Consider the following 16,827-nt stretch of genomic DNA (forward strand, 5'->3'; position numbering starts at 1 on the left):
AAAAATGCAGGGGCTTACTGCCCATTTCTCAGCAAATACAGTCTGTAGAGATACAATATTAATTTGATTTCTAGCACAGATGTAATCTACTTAGATTCGAGCTATTCTCTTTCATGCTGTCCTGTTAATATGTTTGCATATACACCCTTCCCCTGCTTCAGAAAACTTCTGAAAACCCACCTTTCTGTGAGGCATGCCAGGTGCTGGACTACTCCCCGCTCTGTGGGTGTTCTTCCTCAAATTATTTTGTTTGTATTGAGTCGTGCCTTCAGGGCTTTATCTGCATTCTCGCACACCCAACGTTCACTGAAGTTGATGGAGATACAGAAGGCAGGCCTTTAGCTTGTGCTGGGATCTACTGGGCTTTCTCCTAATTCTGCCTCCGGTGTGGGCTCCGCTGTCCTAAATCCTGCGGACTGGGGACTTAGTGCAATCTTTTCTGTGTGAGGTGCAGCCTCTCTTCCTGAGTTCAGCACCCTCTCTCCCCTCCTTTTTTTTAGGGGGGGTGAGGGGGTGGCATCTGTATGATGTTGCATGTGCTGCTGTCACGGACACGTCTGCTTCCTGAATTCAGCAGGCACTAATGCTTTGTTTCTCAAACCACTTAGACGCTGCTATCCAAGACACTGAAAAACTCTCATTCCTTCCACTTACCACCCTCTGAAAAAAATCACTGCTTCAATGTTTGTGGTATGTGTATTATATGATAGTCCTAGTGATTCTTTCATATCTATCCTTATTAAAAACAGACTTAGCAAAGTTAATTAGGGGTAATTTGCATTCAAGCTATTCATTATTTACTTATCTTTGAACTGCAAACTGTAGGAATGCCATTTGTTCATTAAAATTCCCAATCTTTGCCCACTTTCCCTTTGATAGCATAGTGGTTAAAGAAAGTTGTGCTTAGCTGCTGACTAACCATTCTCTGCACACTGCAGAGATGGCTGCAGGCCATTATTTCAGCATTAGAAAGTAGTTAATATTGAATGCCATGAAGTTAAATTTGTGTTCATTTACTTATTATGTTGGAAATCAGTTGTTCATTCTGAACAAATTTCCCAGCGCTACTCTCAGCCAAGCTCTGCAGACTCAAAAAACATGCGGTAACAATATTCAGAAGGTGAGGAGGTTTGAAACAGGGTAAAAAAGAGGAATTGCACAAATCTCTGAAAAAGACACTGCTGCAAACCCCTGCCCTGGATAAGGCTACTTTAATTATCACAGTCACCACCCTTGTTAGTTCCTTTTAACAGCACAAGGAAAAAAATATCTGGTTTTTATTGTTAACCACTAATCTCTGAACAATTACACATCTGTTAACTCCTCAGAAGCTTTTGCTGTGTGCTATTTACAGATATTGTAAGTCGAAAAGAGATGCAATGGCAATTGTCTTGCTGACAGGGAAGAAGAAGGACCCAGTTCTTAGTTACTCAACAGGGATTGTCTCTCAAGTACCTCTTTGGTAACTTGGCTATGCCTGTCTAAGGTGCAGGAATGATACGTCCACAGCAAGAAACACACAGGCAAGACAAGAAGCCACTGACTACAAAAGTAACTCAGCAGAGGGCTGCAAGGCTGGCCAGATCCTAGTGTGCTGTGTGGACTGGGCCAAATCATCTAGAACAAGTTGGACAGTTGGTGCCTACTCAGGGATTGCTATTTGACAATGCCTCTGCATGATTTTCCTCTTCCAATGCAACCTAAAAACGATGACATCTTCTAACACTCCCTCCCCCTTCCCTCCATCTCTTGAACTAATGAGCAAATAAGGAAAGAAAATTAAAGAATAAAAAATGTAAGCAGTGATAGGGTGAGATCAATAAACTGTGGATTGCTAGCACTGAGTGAGCCTGAGTAATCTTCTGCATATTGCACGTTGAGTTAACTTGCAAGAGAAATATGTTCCCTCTTATTGTCCTGTGTCTCATTGTGGAAAAAGAAGCAGGGACTGCAAATTAAAATATCCTTGATTTAGGTTCTGAAGGGAGTGCCCAGGAGTTCTTCCTCTATTGCCACATGCTAGAAATTGAACCATCTGCACCATTGCAACATAACGAGAATATTTTATTGTTGTTTTCAGCCTGTGACTTCTTTTGTCCTGTTTCCCCCCGCCCCCAACAAAAAGTCCACTAACGATGCTCTTGTGAGTAGCATCAGCGAAAGATGCTACTCTACATCAGCACAGGACTCTGCTGTTTCAGACTCACTCCTACAGGGCAGAAGGTGAAAGGTACATAAATAGTAACCCATGTGATACTATACAACATGCTGGCATAAGAGTGCTGAAGATTCCCTGAGCTGAAATATGCTACTACACTGAGGATTATTCACTGGGTACGTATGGGGCGAAGAGAAACAGCCAGAAGTGGACAACTAATGACAGTGAACTATGTTTATAGACACATTTGCATCACATGAGCTTTGCACAAATAATGAGAAGTCTCTGAGTCACCAGTCCAGGGAATGTACTGCTCTTAAGGACAGTTCCTTTTCTTCCACCGTCAAGATTTTACTTGGGCTAATGCTGGTGAGCAGCAATTTCCCCAAATCACAGAACAAGGGAGGAAGGGTGGACGTCTCTTCAGTCCCAAGGGAACCTATAAGAAAAGTTAGAACAAGAATGAGAAAAAAAAAGCTTGACATGTTATTAATTTTACACACAGGCAGTGAAATCATGTGGAGTACGACTACCATGATGACAACGGAGCTAAGTTTGGGATGCACTACGCCCATGGGTGAAAGAAAATAAGGACATTTAAGTAACAGCAGAAAACTCACAGGAACAGAATATTTAGTATTTGTATATATTTGTGGTTCTCACTCTAGCAAATACCAGCCAGCTTCTCCAGAGCTAGAAATGCTGTCCTCTTCTTCTGAAATCTGGGTATGACAGAGCAGAAAGTGAGGAATACCACAGACTTCAGTGCAGTTACTCAGATGGGAATCCATGTTTACACCTCCCTTGCTAGGATCTGCCAAACCAAATTAGTAAATTGAGTTTTCCCATCTACTGCTGATGGAATTGTATACTGCACACTGTATATATGGTGCTGATAGTCAGTTGTGAAATAGGCTGTATTCTTTTCCTGCTTTCTGAAAGGTGAAGAGAAACTTATGCTTAAAGAAAGGAAGCTCACATTCAAACTCTGCATGTAAGACCATTTTCTCAGCGAATGGTGTCTACTTACTCTTTACTTCTAAGCTCTCTCATGTCAAAAATCACCGGTTTGTCACAAAGGGGAACTGTAAAGGGCAGCTGAAGAAATTAAAGAATCTGTGTGCTGGATTTACTTATGTTTGCATAAGAATAGACTACTTTTTAATCTCTTGAGCTTCCAAACGAAATACTCTTGAGGGTCAAAAGAGAATAATTTAATTACCTCAGAGATTCACAAGAAATTAGGCTTCAGTGATGCCTAGGATTGGTTAAATTAATAGGGAATATGCTTCAGTCAGAATGTTTGACAGTTATACAGTGAAATCCTGGCACCAGTGCATTTCCATTGGCTTCAGTAGGGTCAAGATTTAGCTCATTTTAGCTGTAAACCCAAGATGATTACTGAATGGGCTGATTCAGGCTACTGTTAGTCTCCTAGAAGAGGACAGCACACTGCTTCCAAAATTATCTGTCTGGATGCCACAGACTTGATTTTTCTGAGGTCAATTCCATTGGCCAATGTATGGGTGGCTACAGCCCTAAAACAATCGAATGGAAACAATATGAAATGCTAAATATAGTAGCATTTGAGTGAGGGGGGTTTTGTTGTTTGGTTGGTTTTGTTTTTGTTTTTGTTTTTTTTTTAAAAGGTTTAAAAACAATTTTTAATGTCTTGGGAACTGTAATGTTCAAAGGGAAGGCCATAGCCATACGCAAAAAGAAAAGGCCATGGAAGAGCATGAAAAAGAGCCAAATTCTGATCTCTAAGCACAGAACCAACCCAGTGCTATGAAAAGAGTTTTCTCTGAATTTACACCAAGAAAATGTGGCCCAGAGTGTAACCAATTTTTTTATCATAAACCTAAAACCAGACCACTTTGCTTTGACATCTCGTTTTGGCTGCAGTTGCACATGCATGCACACACACACATGCACTCGCATTCTCTTCAATAGCCTTTCAGTCATGCCACAGAGCTGTATGGTCTCTCCTGGATAAGCTGTGTTAAATTAAAATTAAACATCACCAAGCTTTGTGCTCAGCCTCCCTCTGTGAATGCTCTGCTGCGGGTGTGCAGGGGGTTAATATCACAAATGTTCCACAGGAGGTTAGTGGGATTCAGTTTCAGCTAACATTTATTTTGCCAGCTCCTGTTCACTTTCATCTCTGCTTATGAACACTATTATCTTGTTTGTAATAATATATATAGATCACTGCAGCTGCGCTCTGCAAAATTCATCCATTTTTTGAACTTTGCAAAAAAAATTCTGCAAGTCTTTTATCACATTACCAAGCCCTGTGAATTCACCCACCTCCCCAGCCTGGTCTCTCATAGAAATTGTAAGCAGGCATGGGTTTGGAAACCTTTCACTGAGGATGGACTATCGCGTTTCTAATGTAACCTTACACCCAGTGTGGTTTTGTCCTTTCACTCAAGACTAATTGTGAGCTGTTGTTTTTAAAAAAGGACTAAGTTACCTCAGCTCCTTTGCTTTTTGTCTGTTCCTATTGTTAATTTCCTGTTACAGGCATTACCTTTGGCGCATGTATGACATGTCCAGCAGGTCAGCATACTGTGCCTGAACTCTTCTGTCACTTGCTCAGTAGATTGCCAGTAATAATATTAATATCTTACTCTTACATAGCACTTTTCCTATCTTGCAAACATACAGTTTCCTGTCCTGGAATCAGTGGTGCTAATTCTTGACGGCCACTAGAAGGGCTGTTAGTGTATTTGACATTTTCTTTTATGAACTTGCAGGAGCACACTAAGTGGCATGCTTTTCCATAGACATATTGTAACCCCAGTAATATTTGTACTTTAAAATCCAGTCAGCCTAAAGAAGGAAATGGGTCTTTTTAAACAACCTATACAGTATATATGTCTTGAAAAGCGGATGGAAGACCGTAAAGAGGCAGGACTAGACTTGAATTTACACTAAAATTTCCAGCAGAAAATCCTCTTGTCATATGTTTTCTATGGTCTGACCCTATGGCTTTATTCTGAAAGGCACACAAAGCAAACTCTTGGCTGTAAGTTCTTAATGTTTACCTATCTCGCTATTACTATAGTACAGCTTACAATGGAGCTATTATTCCAGAAATTGAATGGTGTGATACAATAATTGACTTCCTTACTAGTTTCCCAGTCTTCTTCCTCTTCAAGAATCAGAAGTCATTGAATGACTAGGTCATAGCTCTATTCTGCTTTTCTCATTTTGAGACAGAAAAAGGCAGACTAACTTTCAAAGCCTCTACCCTAGGCTTTCAAGAAGGCAGAGCGTAAAAGAGAGAATAGAAAAGGAAACAAAAAGGAAATGAAATGGAGATTTAAGTAGTTTAGACCTTGTGCTCAGCAGTCCACAAGATCAAACTCACTCCTCTCCATGCAGCAGCTGGTATCAATGCTCTTGCATTGTTCAAACAAGTTCCAGCATTTAGTGAGCTGGGACGCTGCCTTCTACCGCACTTCTGTAGAGGCCGCCTCTCCGGTTGCGACTGAAGCGTGCCTTCCAGAAGCAGCTTTGCATTACTTTGACAAAGCCAGACAGCACCTGTCCTTGAGGCTTAACAAAAGGTAGTAAAGGGAAGGAGAGAGTAATCTCTCTCAGGCCTCTGCTGCTATCACTCTCCTTTTATATTTCATTTAGAGCAAAACGTGAACAAAGAAAGAGTGTTAGACATGAGCACTGTAATGAAAATCCATGACTCGACCGTGCATTCATAATTATTTTATAAATAAATGGCTTCTGGAGAGGCACATCTGTCTCTTCCCACAGAGTGTATGTCTTTCATTAATGTATTACAGGCCGAATGAAACCAGCCTGAGTGCTTTGCTTGCATCTTCCTCTTCCTCTCCATCATTGTCCATGGATAGTATTTTGTGGTTCGGAGAGAGCTGCAAGCCCCACACGTCTCTGCAGGACTGATGGCTCGTCAATAACATTAGCCAGCATTATGGGCCGCATCGGTGTAGAACAGAATCAATATGGCCAAGTAAAAAGTCTAATCAGTTGACATGACCATCTTCAGCAGGGCTCACGTTACAAGAAATGAGTTTTTTTAAGGAATCAGCATCAGCGCTGCTTATTCACCCCACACCAAGAAGCCTTGACGAAGATTTATTGCTTCTTGTTTTGTTAGCAGTGCAGGATAAGCTGGTAAAAGTGAAATAATCATTCAGGTTAAAAGAATAATAAAGACCCGACTCTGCAAACACTGCCCACATTTTGCTAAGAAGCTGAAAAGAGCCTCTATAGGGCACTCCACAGTGTGGAAGGGAAGCCGTCTGCACTAGGAAATCAGAATAGTTTAGGGACCTGAATACAGGGACTCATGCCCTTTGTCTGACTAGGCTGCATTCTGTTTTCTCACCCTCTCTTTTTTTACTGAAGGGACAGATTCAGCTCTCACTTCTGCTTGTACAAATTGGAGTCACTTGGCTGAAAATAGGATTGTTCCAGATTTCTATCAGCGTAAGTGAAAGCAGGCTGTGGCAGTCTTGTCTGTGGCAATGTACACATCTTAAAACAAGTTTCTCACTGATGCAGAGCTTTATCTATGTGGTAATTACAGAGATGTTTTACAATCATCTCCCTTTCTCTTTCTCCTCACCCCCTGCATGCAGATTCACCCACAACACAAGAGCAACAGGGGTGCAGCTATCAGATATTTCACTTTTATGAACTCTGCTGATCATCTGTTCTCATTTGTCCAGTCATCTGAGGGAAACCCTGTTCAATCATGTGAGGGTAAAGCATTAGCGAAATCGTTAGTGCAGCATGGGCAGGCTAATAGGCCCATGCCTCAGCCATTTTTTTGCAGGCAACATACCACCTACATCAGAGATACTTCAGCAGTGTTATTTCCTAAACAGGTAGAAGAAAATAATTGCATCTTGGAGGCAAGCAACTTGTTTGTGAATGGGAAAATGGACATGTTAACTACTCCCATCCCACTTTGTTAGAATGAAATAGCTGGGAAATGCTCATTAAAAAAAAAAATAAATCTTGAAACAGGTTAAGTGTTTATTCAAATTAACAACAGAATCAGAGGAAATTAAAGGGCCAAATCCCACAAGGGCCTTCACAGACTAGACATGAGGAAAGGAACAGAAAGTTTGATTCAGGCTTTTCTGCCATTGCCAGGAAAGACTCAATGCTCACAGACCAGTCTGCGGTACTTATGCACAGAAGCCTGAAAAAGCTGGTGATCTCCTCCTGGGCAGTGGTAGACCTTCACTCTCAGCACAGGATTACCAGGTCACTCAACACAGTCACAGGCAGTGGGCAGTCACCCTGCCAAATTTCATCTCATTTTCTCCCTCTTAGGCACACACAGAGGGGCACACGCTCTCTACTGATTTCATCACGGGGGAGGAACTTTCTGGGGTTTTAATACTAGAATAGTAACTATGGGCTTCAGTCAAAGTGGAGGCCTGCAGCAGTGTGCACAGACAAGTTCTTCGTCCCCAGGAGTCAGTGTCAAGAGCACATCAATACTGACCATGTTCCTCAGTGGCAGAGTTCACTGCCAAGTTTCCAGTAACATTGGCTGTTGAAAATAAGCCCAGCAAAAAAACTTAATGTGGGAAAAAACAGTCCAGCATCTGCGTGTTTTGTGATTGTCTTTTTTGTTGCTGCATGAAGAAAAGCAAGGGTTTTTTAACCAATCTAGATTCTGAACACAAAGTTGGTTTGGTTTTTTTTATGGGAATCCTGCTGCAGAATATTAATAGTGTAACGTTAATTTAAATGGTTTATTAAAGTAAAAAAAGAGTCAATTTCTATTAAGAGTCCGCCACTTATAGTTATTCAAGGGAATATTCTACTCTCAGAGCCCCAGGATCTTGGTATATAACATCCTCATTTGTGTTAACGGAAACTTTACCCCTTTGAATTCACGAGGACTGAAAAGTTTCACCAGGCGCACAGGCTCTGTATAAATAAGCAGCACACAGCAAACATATTCTTTTAAAAGGATTATCACTTTGACAGCTATTCAGTTGGGGTGGCTTTTTCTGTCCCTTGGAATTCCCAGCTTGCCCTCTTAACTACACAGAAGGTAAATCTGTATAATACTTCACAGCTGCCTTTATTGGGACCTGACACTGAGCCTACTGGATGTGCTTTCCTGGTACAAAGCACCTCGTCAAGTTTCCTGCTCTGGATGCAGTGAACGCAGCTGATGAGCTGTCTTATTAAAAGTTATGAGGAAAGGATGTTCACTCCATTACTTTCTGAACTACTGGATACGCATGGCGAAGCTGCCGAGCCGGTCAGTCCCTCAGAGCTCCCTGCCTCACACACAGGCTGCACACTAACGTTTAATGACGCATTGCTCCTGTGGTGGTCACCATCACATTTTAATTTTTTTTTTTTTCCCATGGCATCTTTTGCTTAATCAGCATTACCATGATGTTTCCCCATCACTGCAGACCAAACTTGAGCCTTGCTGTCCCGCTGGCACCGAGCACGCCGGCAAAGCTCCCAAGAGTTTTAAGCTGGGGCTTTGCCACCCCTCTGCCTGTGGTGATGGGAACAGGGCCAGGAGCGAGGCCTCCTTGCGCCCTGCCTGGTTCAAAAGGAAAGGCAGCACCGTGCTTGCTGGGGAGCCCACCAAGCCCTGAGGGCCCGAGGGAGGCTGAAGCTTGAGGGGCTGAGCACAGGAGGGCTGGTGCGGCACAGATGGTCAAGGAGACCAGAGGCAGGTGTACGGCAAGGGGAGCTGAGGTGTCGGACTCGTGTGTCCCTCCACGCCACGCGCCCCTGCCCAGGTTCCTGCTGAGGGTGAGCTCGGGGAAGGGGGAAGAGGGGCAGAGCTACAACCAAGAGCAGCTGAGAGAGAGACATCTGGGCCAGAGACAGGGCCAACGGAGGGCTAAACTGCTGTGGCAGAGCTGGGCTGAGAAAAGCAACCTTCTTTTTAAAGAAGAGGATACAACGGTTGCTGCAGTCATGGTTCAGCAGGGCCAGCCTCAGCAATGCCGTGTATGGAGCGTGTACCCATTACCTTCCCATCAGTGAAAGAATAAGCTATTTTCTCAAGTAGTTCAGGTAAAAGCTGCAAATAAATTTCTTTTTCTCCAGCACCTCACTGAAGCAAAAGACATTTTGCAAGCAGCCTGCTTTGGAAAACTGCTAGTGCTCGGACTGGAAGAACACAATTAAAAGATGCAGTAAAAATTGACAAATCTCAGTATGGGGAGCTGAAAATACATTACAATCCCAATCGAACTATAAATAAAAAACCTAAATTAAATAAATCTTGCACAATTATGGATTAAAATATGTTTGGCTTTAATGACTTAGCATACGGGCCTTGACTCTTGAAATGGTTGCTGAGACCACGCGGCTTGCACAGGGATGTAATAATAAACAAGTAGCCCGCTGCTGCAATGCCATATAGGGATGATGAGGAAAGGGGACAAGCTTTTTGCTGGTTTTCTGGTTACTGGTTAGCCCTCCTTCATGGGCCCTGGTCTCTGTGCAAAAGTCTGGCCTTACAGCTTCAGTAAGAGCAAGCAGTGTCAATAATGGACCCAATAATGAGTGGAAAAGAAACCCAACCCAGTAACAACAAAACCTCTGGGGGAGCATTAGCAGCAATTGCTGTCATCCAGCGCTGGGAAACTGCTGGTCTTTCCTGATGGCGGCCTGTCATCCGCAGGCTGCAGCAGCATGCTGTGCTCGGCGAGCTGCGAGTTGGCAATCGCCGAAAGGGTCAGGCTTGGTGGACGGCAAATGTGCTCCTCCACCACAGCTCAGCAGAGCAGGATTTTGGCGGCCCAGTTTCGCCCGGGCAGCTGTGGGTTTTGCAGTGAGGTGGCTGGCAGGAGAGGTGGGCACCCCTCTCCGCTCTGCCCCCTGCTTGCCCCAGCTCGTGGCAGCAGCTCTGGGGGGTGAGTGCAGAGCGCTGTCCTCCCCTTTTGGATGATAACAGGGATCAAAACATTTTCCATAGCTACCGCTTTAGCTGCTGGGCCAGGATTGCCTCAGCAGCTATCACTTCCTTCTTGAGAAAGGTGGGGAATGGGTGCGGATCCAGATCACTTGAATGGCACTGACGTGGCTGGCCCCAGATATCCACTGTGCTGAACTGATGGTGCCCAGAGCTCCCAGGGCTTTCCAGATCTGTAGCTAGCTGCCTAAACCCTCACTACAGCCGAGTAATTAGCTGCACTACACCACCTCTCCAAAGGAGAGGGCTGAGCCATAACACAGAAACAAAAAAAACAGCCCAGGAAAATCACTTTTCTTGCCACAGTAAGCCAGAGCATGGTTTCCATCAGGCAAATAGCTCTGTGAGAACTAGCTCAAAGTCTGTTTTCCCCAGGGTGTGGGTCCTGCGTTGGATAGCAGCACCAAGGGAAGAGGTTCCTGCAGTTGTTCCCCTCTCTGCAGCCATTCCCAGGGTCAATACCTCGCCTTCTTTTCCTGTCCCTTACTACTTACACCTACTGTCTTGGTGTTTCTAGTCTTTGGCCAAATTTGGTTGAAATAGGTCCATGCGTTCCTATGACTGGGGAGGGGACAGAGAAGCAAAAGTTGCACGCAGGCAGACCTATATGCATGCAGTCAGATGGCCTAACACTCATTTCTTAGGAAACTAGACTAGAAAGAAAACAGCAGTCCACTTTTTCAGGCCTTCCTGCTCTCTGTCTCTCCTACTTACTTTGAAAGTTATGGTAGCTTAAAATAATCTCTACACTGCATCTAGGAATTTACGTGTTACGCTTTCTTTGAACAGTTTTTTTAAAAGGTCTCCTGATTTAAAATATAACATGTGAGTATGATTTTTTTTTCTCCTTCAACAACAGTTTTCTGAAAGATCTGAAGTTGATTATATTGGGATTGTGATTACTTAGTGGCTTGACTAAAGCTATTTCACAAGTCAGCTCTGATGTGTTACTTTGAATTAAGATGAGAAGTTTTCTCATCTTATGTTTTACAGAAAAAGCCATTCCAAAAGCACGTGTTCAATGTGTCCAAAAATTCCTCCTTGAAAACTTGCCTTAACATGACATATGACTGTATTTTGCAAGCTGTTTAGTCACCCATTATTTTTGTTTTATTAGACATAGTTGACCCTTTGATCTCAGTGAATTAACACTTTTACTGATCCAGAGGCTGTGAGTCTAGCCCTCATGCTTGTTGACATTGTTTTCTTATGGCCTGGCATTTGTAATCATGCAAATTCTTGCTATAGCTTATTCATTTCTAAAATGTTCTCAGAATTGATTCCCTGACATACTCTTTGTGACTTAACAGCTTTCTCTGACTTTTCTGTATGGCTTAGCTCTGGGAGCTTGCAATAGAGTAACACAAGGTTCACATATATTTTGGCAATTTACCATCTTTTAGAAATGTCTACTTTAGGGTCTTAGACATCGCAGAAAAAAAGAAAAAAGTAATTGCAAAGCTTTTTCTGGGCTGTGGCCAGCTTAAGGAAAACACAAAGTTTTCAGGATAGAATTTAGTGGATTTGTAGAGAAACTTAAAACATGGTACACCTCTTGACCTGAATTCTTGTAAGCCAGTATGCAGTGTATGTATACCATAATGAAATTCTCCAGTTGCAGTTTACATTTCGTTCATGTAGCATTTATCACTGGAATCACTGGACACTGACTGCTGTAGTATGTCAAGGGTTTGACCTTTGTTATTCTGATCTTAATTACAAGACCAGGTCTAGGATATAGAGTCCAGTTTCCTACCAGCTCCCAGGCATGTCAGACTCTGATTAGAGCCTTCCTTCACCAGGCCGGGTTGAACACAGCTGGGCCAAAACAGAGCTCAGTGAGTGTAAAGTTATGTGAACAGATGCCAGAGGCCATGGGAATACGATGGAAAATTTTACACAGCAACTGTAATGTTTTACATCTTGTAAAATAATCCAGGAGCTACAAAATATTTTTTTAATCCGAATTTCAAAGTTAGTCTTTCTCAAGTCATAGAAGATATTCCAGACAACCTGCATATTTGATACCTCCCAGCCCCTTTCCCAAAGCATTGAGAAAGGTATGTCATTATTATTCATCCCCAATGAGAAGACGAGAATATCCATCTGAAGTATATTCCAGTGCAAGACACCTCCTGTGAAGCACTTAGGACAGGACTTCTAAAGGAGTACAGTCTTTGTGTAAGTCCTTTGCCTTATATATTTCTAAAAATTCTAAAATTTTACATAATTTTGATGCTGCAAAATTCTTTATTTTGAAATGAACACACACACAAAAGGAAAAGGAAAATTGGAACTGTAGGACACAAAAATGTGAAATTATGAGAGTGTTTTGAATTTTTAATATCACTTAAATTTGAAAGACTGAAGCTCTCTAAAAAATTCTAAGTGGCATAATAATTTCAAATCACTTCATACTGTACATGCCCAGAGCTCTGATAACCTCCACACTCAACTGCTTACAAGTTTTTTTCTTCACACATTCCAATAATGTGATGCCACTCTCTGCAATGTAGAGTGTGTGTTTCATAATTATTGTAGCACTTCAGATTTCTCTGTGCGTCCTGGCACAGAGGGAAAGAATTCAAACTCTGTTACAGAGGATCAAAATATATTGGAACAATTAAATCAAATGCTCTAACCAGGAAAACTTAAAGTGATCTTAAAATGCATGATTAAAAAAGACAAAGATAAGAAGGTGGGGCAGCTGCATAAAAACACCATCTTGGAAAGAAAGAAAAAGAATTTTATGTAGCAAGGCTACTTTTACTGGCCCAAGAAAGGGCTGGTAAGAAGCAGAAATTACAGTCAGATATGCTAAAAGAATAGATATTTCTTTAAGACATGAGAAAATGAGTTGGCAAGATGAACACATTTACTGTGTATTGTGGTACAGATGGGAATACCAAAGGGCCTTGAACTTATCCTCGTAACAGTCTGCTTACTTAGTTAAACACCACTGGGTATAGATAAAATAAGATGGAAAGGAAGTCCAACCCCTGTTTTTGCAGATAACCATATTTTAAATCTCCTTATAAACTGATTCAGTCTCTATCATCTAGCTAGTTCTCATTTTGGCCTCTTCTGCCGATATTGGAGGGCTGATCCAGAATCTCTCTGCTCCGGCACTTAAACTTGTTTGTCCTTTCCAGCATAAAATTATATATAGCTATTTGTTCTTGTTAGCATACATAGCTCTTCTTTTTCCCCAATGTTTACACCCCACTCCAGTAGCACAATCATGCCCCCCTTTCAGCTCTCATTTGCTTGGCCATGGAAACCAAGCTCTCTTAAGTTACCATCATAACAGTGCCTATTTCCTTCTCTGCAAGCAGGGGCAGCCTTTCTTTGAATTTGTCTTTCTCGTCCGTGGGCAACTGAACTATATGCAGTGCTCTAAAGGAAGGCTCGATTGGGTTTGGGGAAGTAGCGCTGCTGCTGTCCAGACTCTTATGGAAATGACTCATCTGATAAATCCTGGAATCACGTTTGATCTTGAAAGCCTCTGTACTTCATCAGAAAGTATCTTCATGTTGTTGCTTGGTCTCACTTTATTTACCCAGTGAAAGAGGATTTTGCTATTTGCTTTAATTTTGCAAAGTCTGAGTCAGCTTGACCTCTGGCAAGTCTGACATTGTTCCTAAGCTTTCTGACTTCTAAAACATGCATTTTGGGGTAGCCAATTTTGCTTTTCTTTGTAAATTCCTTTTAGGCTTTTTTTCTTACTACTGGCATGGCTTTTGACACCACCTTTCATACTGGTAGGTGATACTTTCCCTAGGTACTGTTACAGTGTTTAGGAATGGATCTAAAAATGGGGATGTGGATCCCACACCAGCAGCACACTGCTCTGGAGAACTTGCCAAGAGAAAGCAGTCCCAAGCAGTACAGTAAACTCCAAAAGGGGCATTCGAAGACTGCCATGTGGCAAAATGCTCAGAAAGCTTCAAGCTTCTTGGCAAGCCAGCATTTGGGACTAGTACTCCACTGGGATGCATTACCAGTTCAACGGCATTACCTCCACAGGATATTTTGCTAAACTCTGTGTTGGTCATTGTGGGAAACACTTCACCTTGGAAGCAGCTATCATAGGATCAGCAGTGTATTGCTGGGAGAATTGAAATCTAGCTGAAACACTGGAGCAACAGAGAGGCTATAATAGGATTTTTTTTTCTTTTTTTGGCTAATGGCTAGAAGTTGCCACCTGAAAGCAGGGCTGTGCTGGGCACTGGGATCCTATGGAGACCACAGCATACATGCAGCACATAGCTACCTTGGCTCTGCCACGACAGACAGGACTGTAAGCAGCAATGCTTATTTTCTCTGACTGTCATTTTGTGTTCTTCTTTACAGAGAGGCTTCAGCTAAAGGTCACGGGAGAGCTACTGTATATTTTTTCTTCAAACAAAATCAATTGAAGGACCTAGAACACAATAAGTTATGTTGCGGGGCTGCACTTGCATGTATTCCCATTGGAGACCTATCAATGTGAACTAGCACTGTTGGGAAATCTCTCCAGCTACCCCAGTTAATCAATATCTGTTCATTATACTGTCTCTGATGAATACGGGTAAGGATTGGGTAAGCATGAGTCAGGTGACTTAAAAATAACTGCACCTCGCATAAGATCAATAGAGGGTGGGGTTTTTTCCAGTATTACTTCAGGCAAACTAATGTACTTTTTATCCTGCTCTCTTCTTACCACCCCTTGCTCATTGTTGGTATATCAACATCACTGTAGGAGTGTCTTTATTAAATTAGTAGCACTTAATCTACTGTCATACTGTCAACCTGCAGGGAGTCAACAAGCAGACAGCAAGTTTTCAAGTGGCTCAGTGCACTTCAACTGGCTCTCACCCAGGCAGTTAGCTCAGAGCTTTGCCAAAAGCAGTCTTTCTGGGTGCCTGCTAATATCTCTGCACTGAGTATGAAAACCCTATGCTAGAAAAAAAATTGTTTTAGGGGAATTCATGCAAATTAGAGATGTGTTATGACAGATGAAAAGATTATAATTATGCTTGGCTTCCACACAGAACTACATTAACACATCTATGACATTTAATAACATGGGAGGATAACCACATGCCTCAACAGAGGTTGGCTTTCCACAAAGTTGCTTAACCTTTATTTTTTTCCCCTTCCTCCCTCTTTTTCCCACCCACCAAAATTAAGAAGAGCTGCAAGTGCTTGCAGCATTTTGGGAGAAAACAAAGAAAAGTAAGGAAAAAAGAAAAGGAAAAAAAAGGACAAAAAAAAGAAAGGAAAAGAGAGAAAGAGAAATAATACAGAAGGTGAGAAAGAGAGAAGGAGAAGGAGAAGGAGAAGGAGAAGGGAAGGGAAGGGAAGGGAAGGGAAGGGAAGGGAAGGGAAGGGAAGGGAAGGGAAGAGAAGGGAAGGGAAGGGAAGGGAAGGGAAGGGAAGGGAAGGGAAGGGAAGGGAAGGGAAGGGAAGGGAAGGGAAGGGAAGGGAAGGGAAGGGAAGGGAAGGGAAGGGAAGGGAAGGGAAGGGAAGGGAAGGGAAGGGAAGGGAAGGGAAGGGAAGGGAAGGGAAGGGGTAGTATGTAAATTAATGACATGAAGCTAACAACTGCAAGTAAGTAACAGATTAAAGGCATTCAGCTCCTTATTGGGCTGTTTATGTCAGACTGATGAAAAGCAGGCAAACTGAATAAACACTCAAGCCTTTAGTTAGTGGACCTGTGGCAGACATCTTGTATCTATATGGCTCATGGCTCTCAGCACAGAGACTAAATTAAATCTGGGAAGAAGCTGGATTGGACGGTGAAGTCCTGTATTTAGAGCTGAATGTTTTGCAGAAAACTGTCTCTTGGTCATGCTGGGAGGGCTGCAAAAGGATAGACCTGGTGACAGCTTAGGAAAGTAATAAATCTGTCAGACAGTATGTATTATCCGCCAACCAACCAACCGACCAACCACTTTCCTCAGACTTACAGTTCACAGTGCTTAGTGAATGCTAGTTAATTGGCCTTCACATTCCTTTCTTTCCCCACCCCCACCCCCACACTCGGCTAGTGAGTCCAGTTGCCTCCATTTTGCTGATAAGGAAACGTGAGGCAACCAAAAAGGCTTATTGACTCTTGTCAAACACTGAGCTGTTTCCAGTCCAGGTAACCTGTTTTTTGAAGGGCTCATTTGCAAGCAGCTATCCATTCCCGTTGAGATAAACAGGACTGTACATGCGCTTAAAGTTCAGCACATACCCACGTTTTGAGGCATCACAGCCCCAGTGCTCAGCACCTTGCAGCACTTAACAAGTTGAGTTGTCCTTTGCTCTTCTTTTGTAGAATGAATTAATATGAATCATATTCCAGCACATTGACTCAGATATGCTTGTAATGTTGCCTTTTTGTCTCCCTGAGTACAGTGCCATGCACAAAAATATCCTATTGTGAGAAATCTCTTCATCTGTTTGTTTTCTTTATTGATAAGAAGTGCAGTATGTAGAAAATGACTAGCACCATAAGAGCTGAGGCTGAACCAAAAGCATTTACCCCAGAAAAATCTTGCTCCCATTATGCCAGCTGCTACAACTGTCCCTTAGAAGAAAAACAAGATTTCTTAACAAAAGAAAGTATTCTGCCCTGCAAATGGAACTTCAAAACATCTCCCCACACCACACCCTGTTCTTGTCAGTATGGACCACAAAGCCAACCACAAGAATTCAAAGGTGAATCCTCTGGTGATAAATGCTT

General features: G+C 42.5%; 1 protein-coding gene across 1 annotated transcript in view; it reads right to left on the bottom strand.

Moving 5' to 3' along the window:
* Positions 1–1,330: 1,330 nt before the first annotated feature.
* The window catches only part of BNC2 (basonuclin zinc finger protein 2), a 353,515-nt gene continuing 338,018 nt past the window's right edge, over positions 1,331–16,827 (bottom strand). Inside the window, exon 7 of the mRNA XM_075526344.1 lies at positions 1,331–2,597. Within this exon, the coding sequence (XP_075382459.1) occupies positions 2,502–2,597 (96 nt within the window). The 3' untranslated portion in view covers positions 1,331–2,501. The remainder of the gene's footprint in view (positions 2,598–16,827) is intronic.

The sequence above is a fragment of the Mycteria americana genome, chromosome Z, assembly GCF_035582795.1.
Source record: "Mycteria americana isolate JAX WOST 10 ecotype Jacksonville Zoo and Gardens chromosome Z, USCA_MyAme_1.0, whole genome shotgun sequence".
In the NCBI taxonomy this organism is placed as follows: domain Eukaryota; kingdom Metazoa; phylum Chordata; class Aves; order Ciconiiformes; family Ciconiidae; genus Mycteria; species Mycteria americana.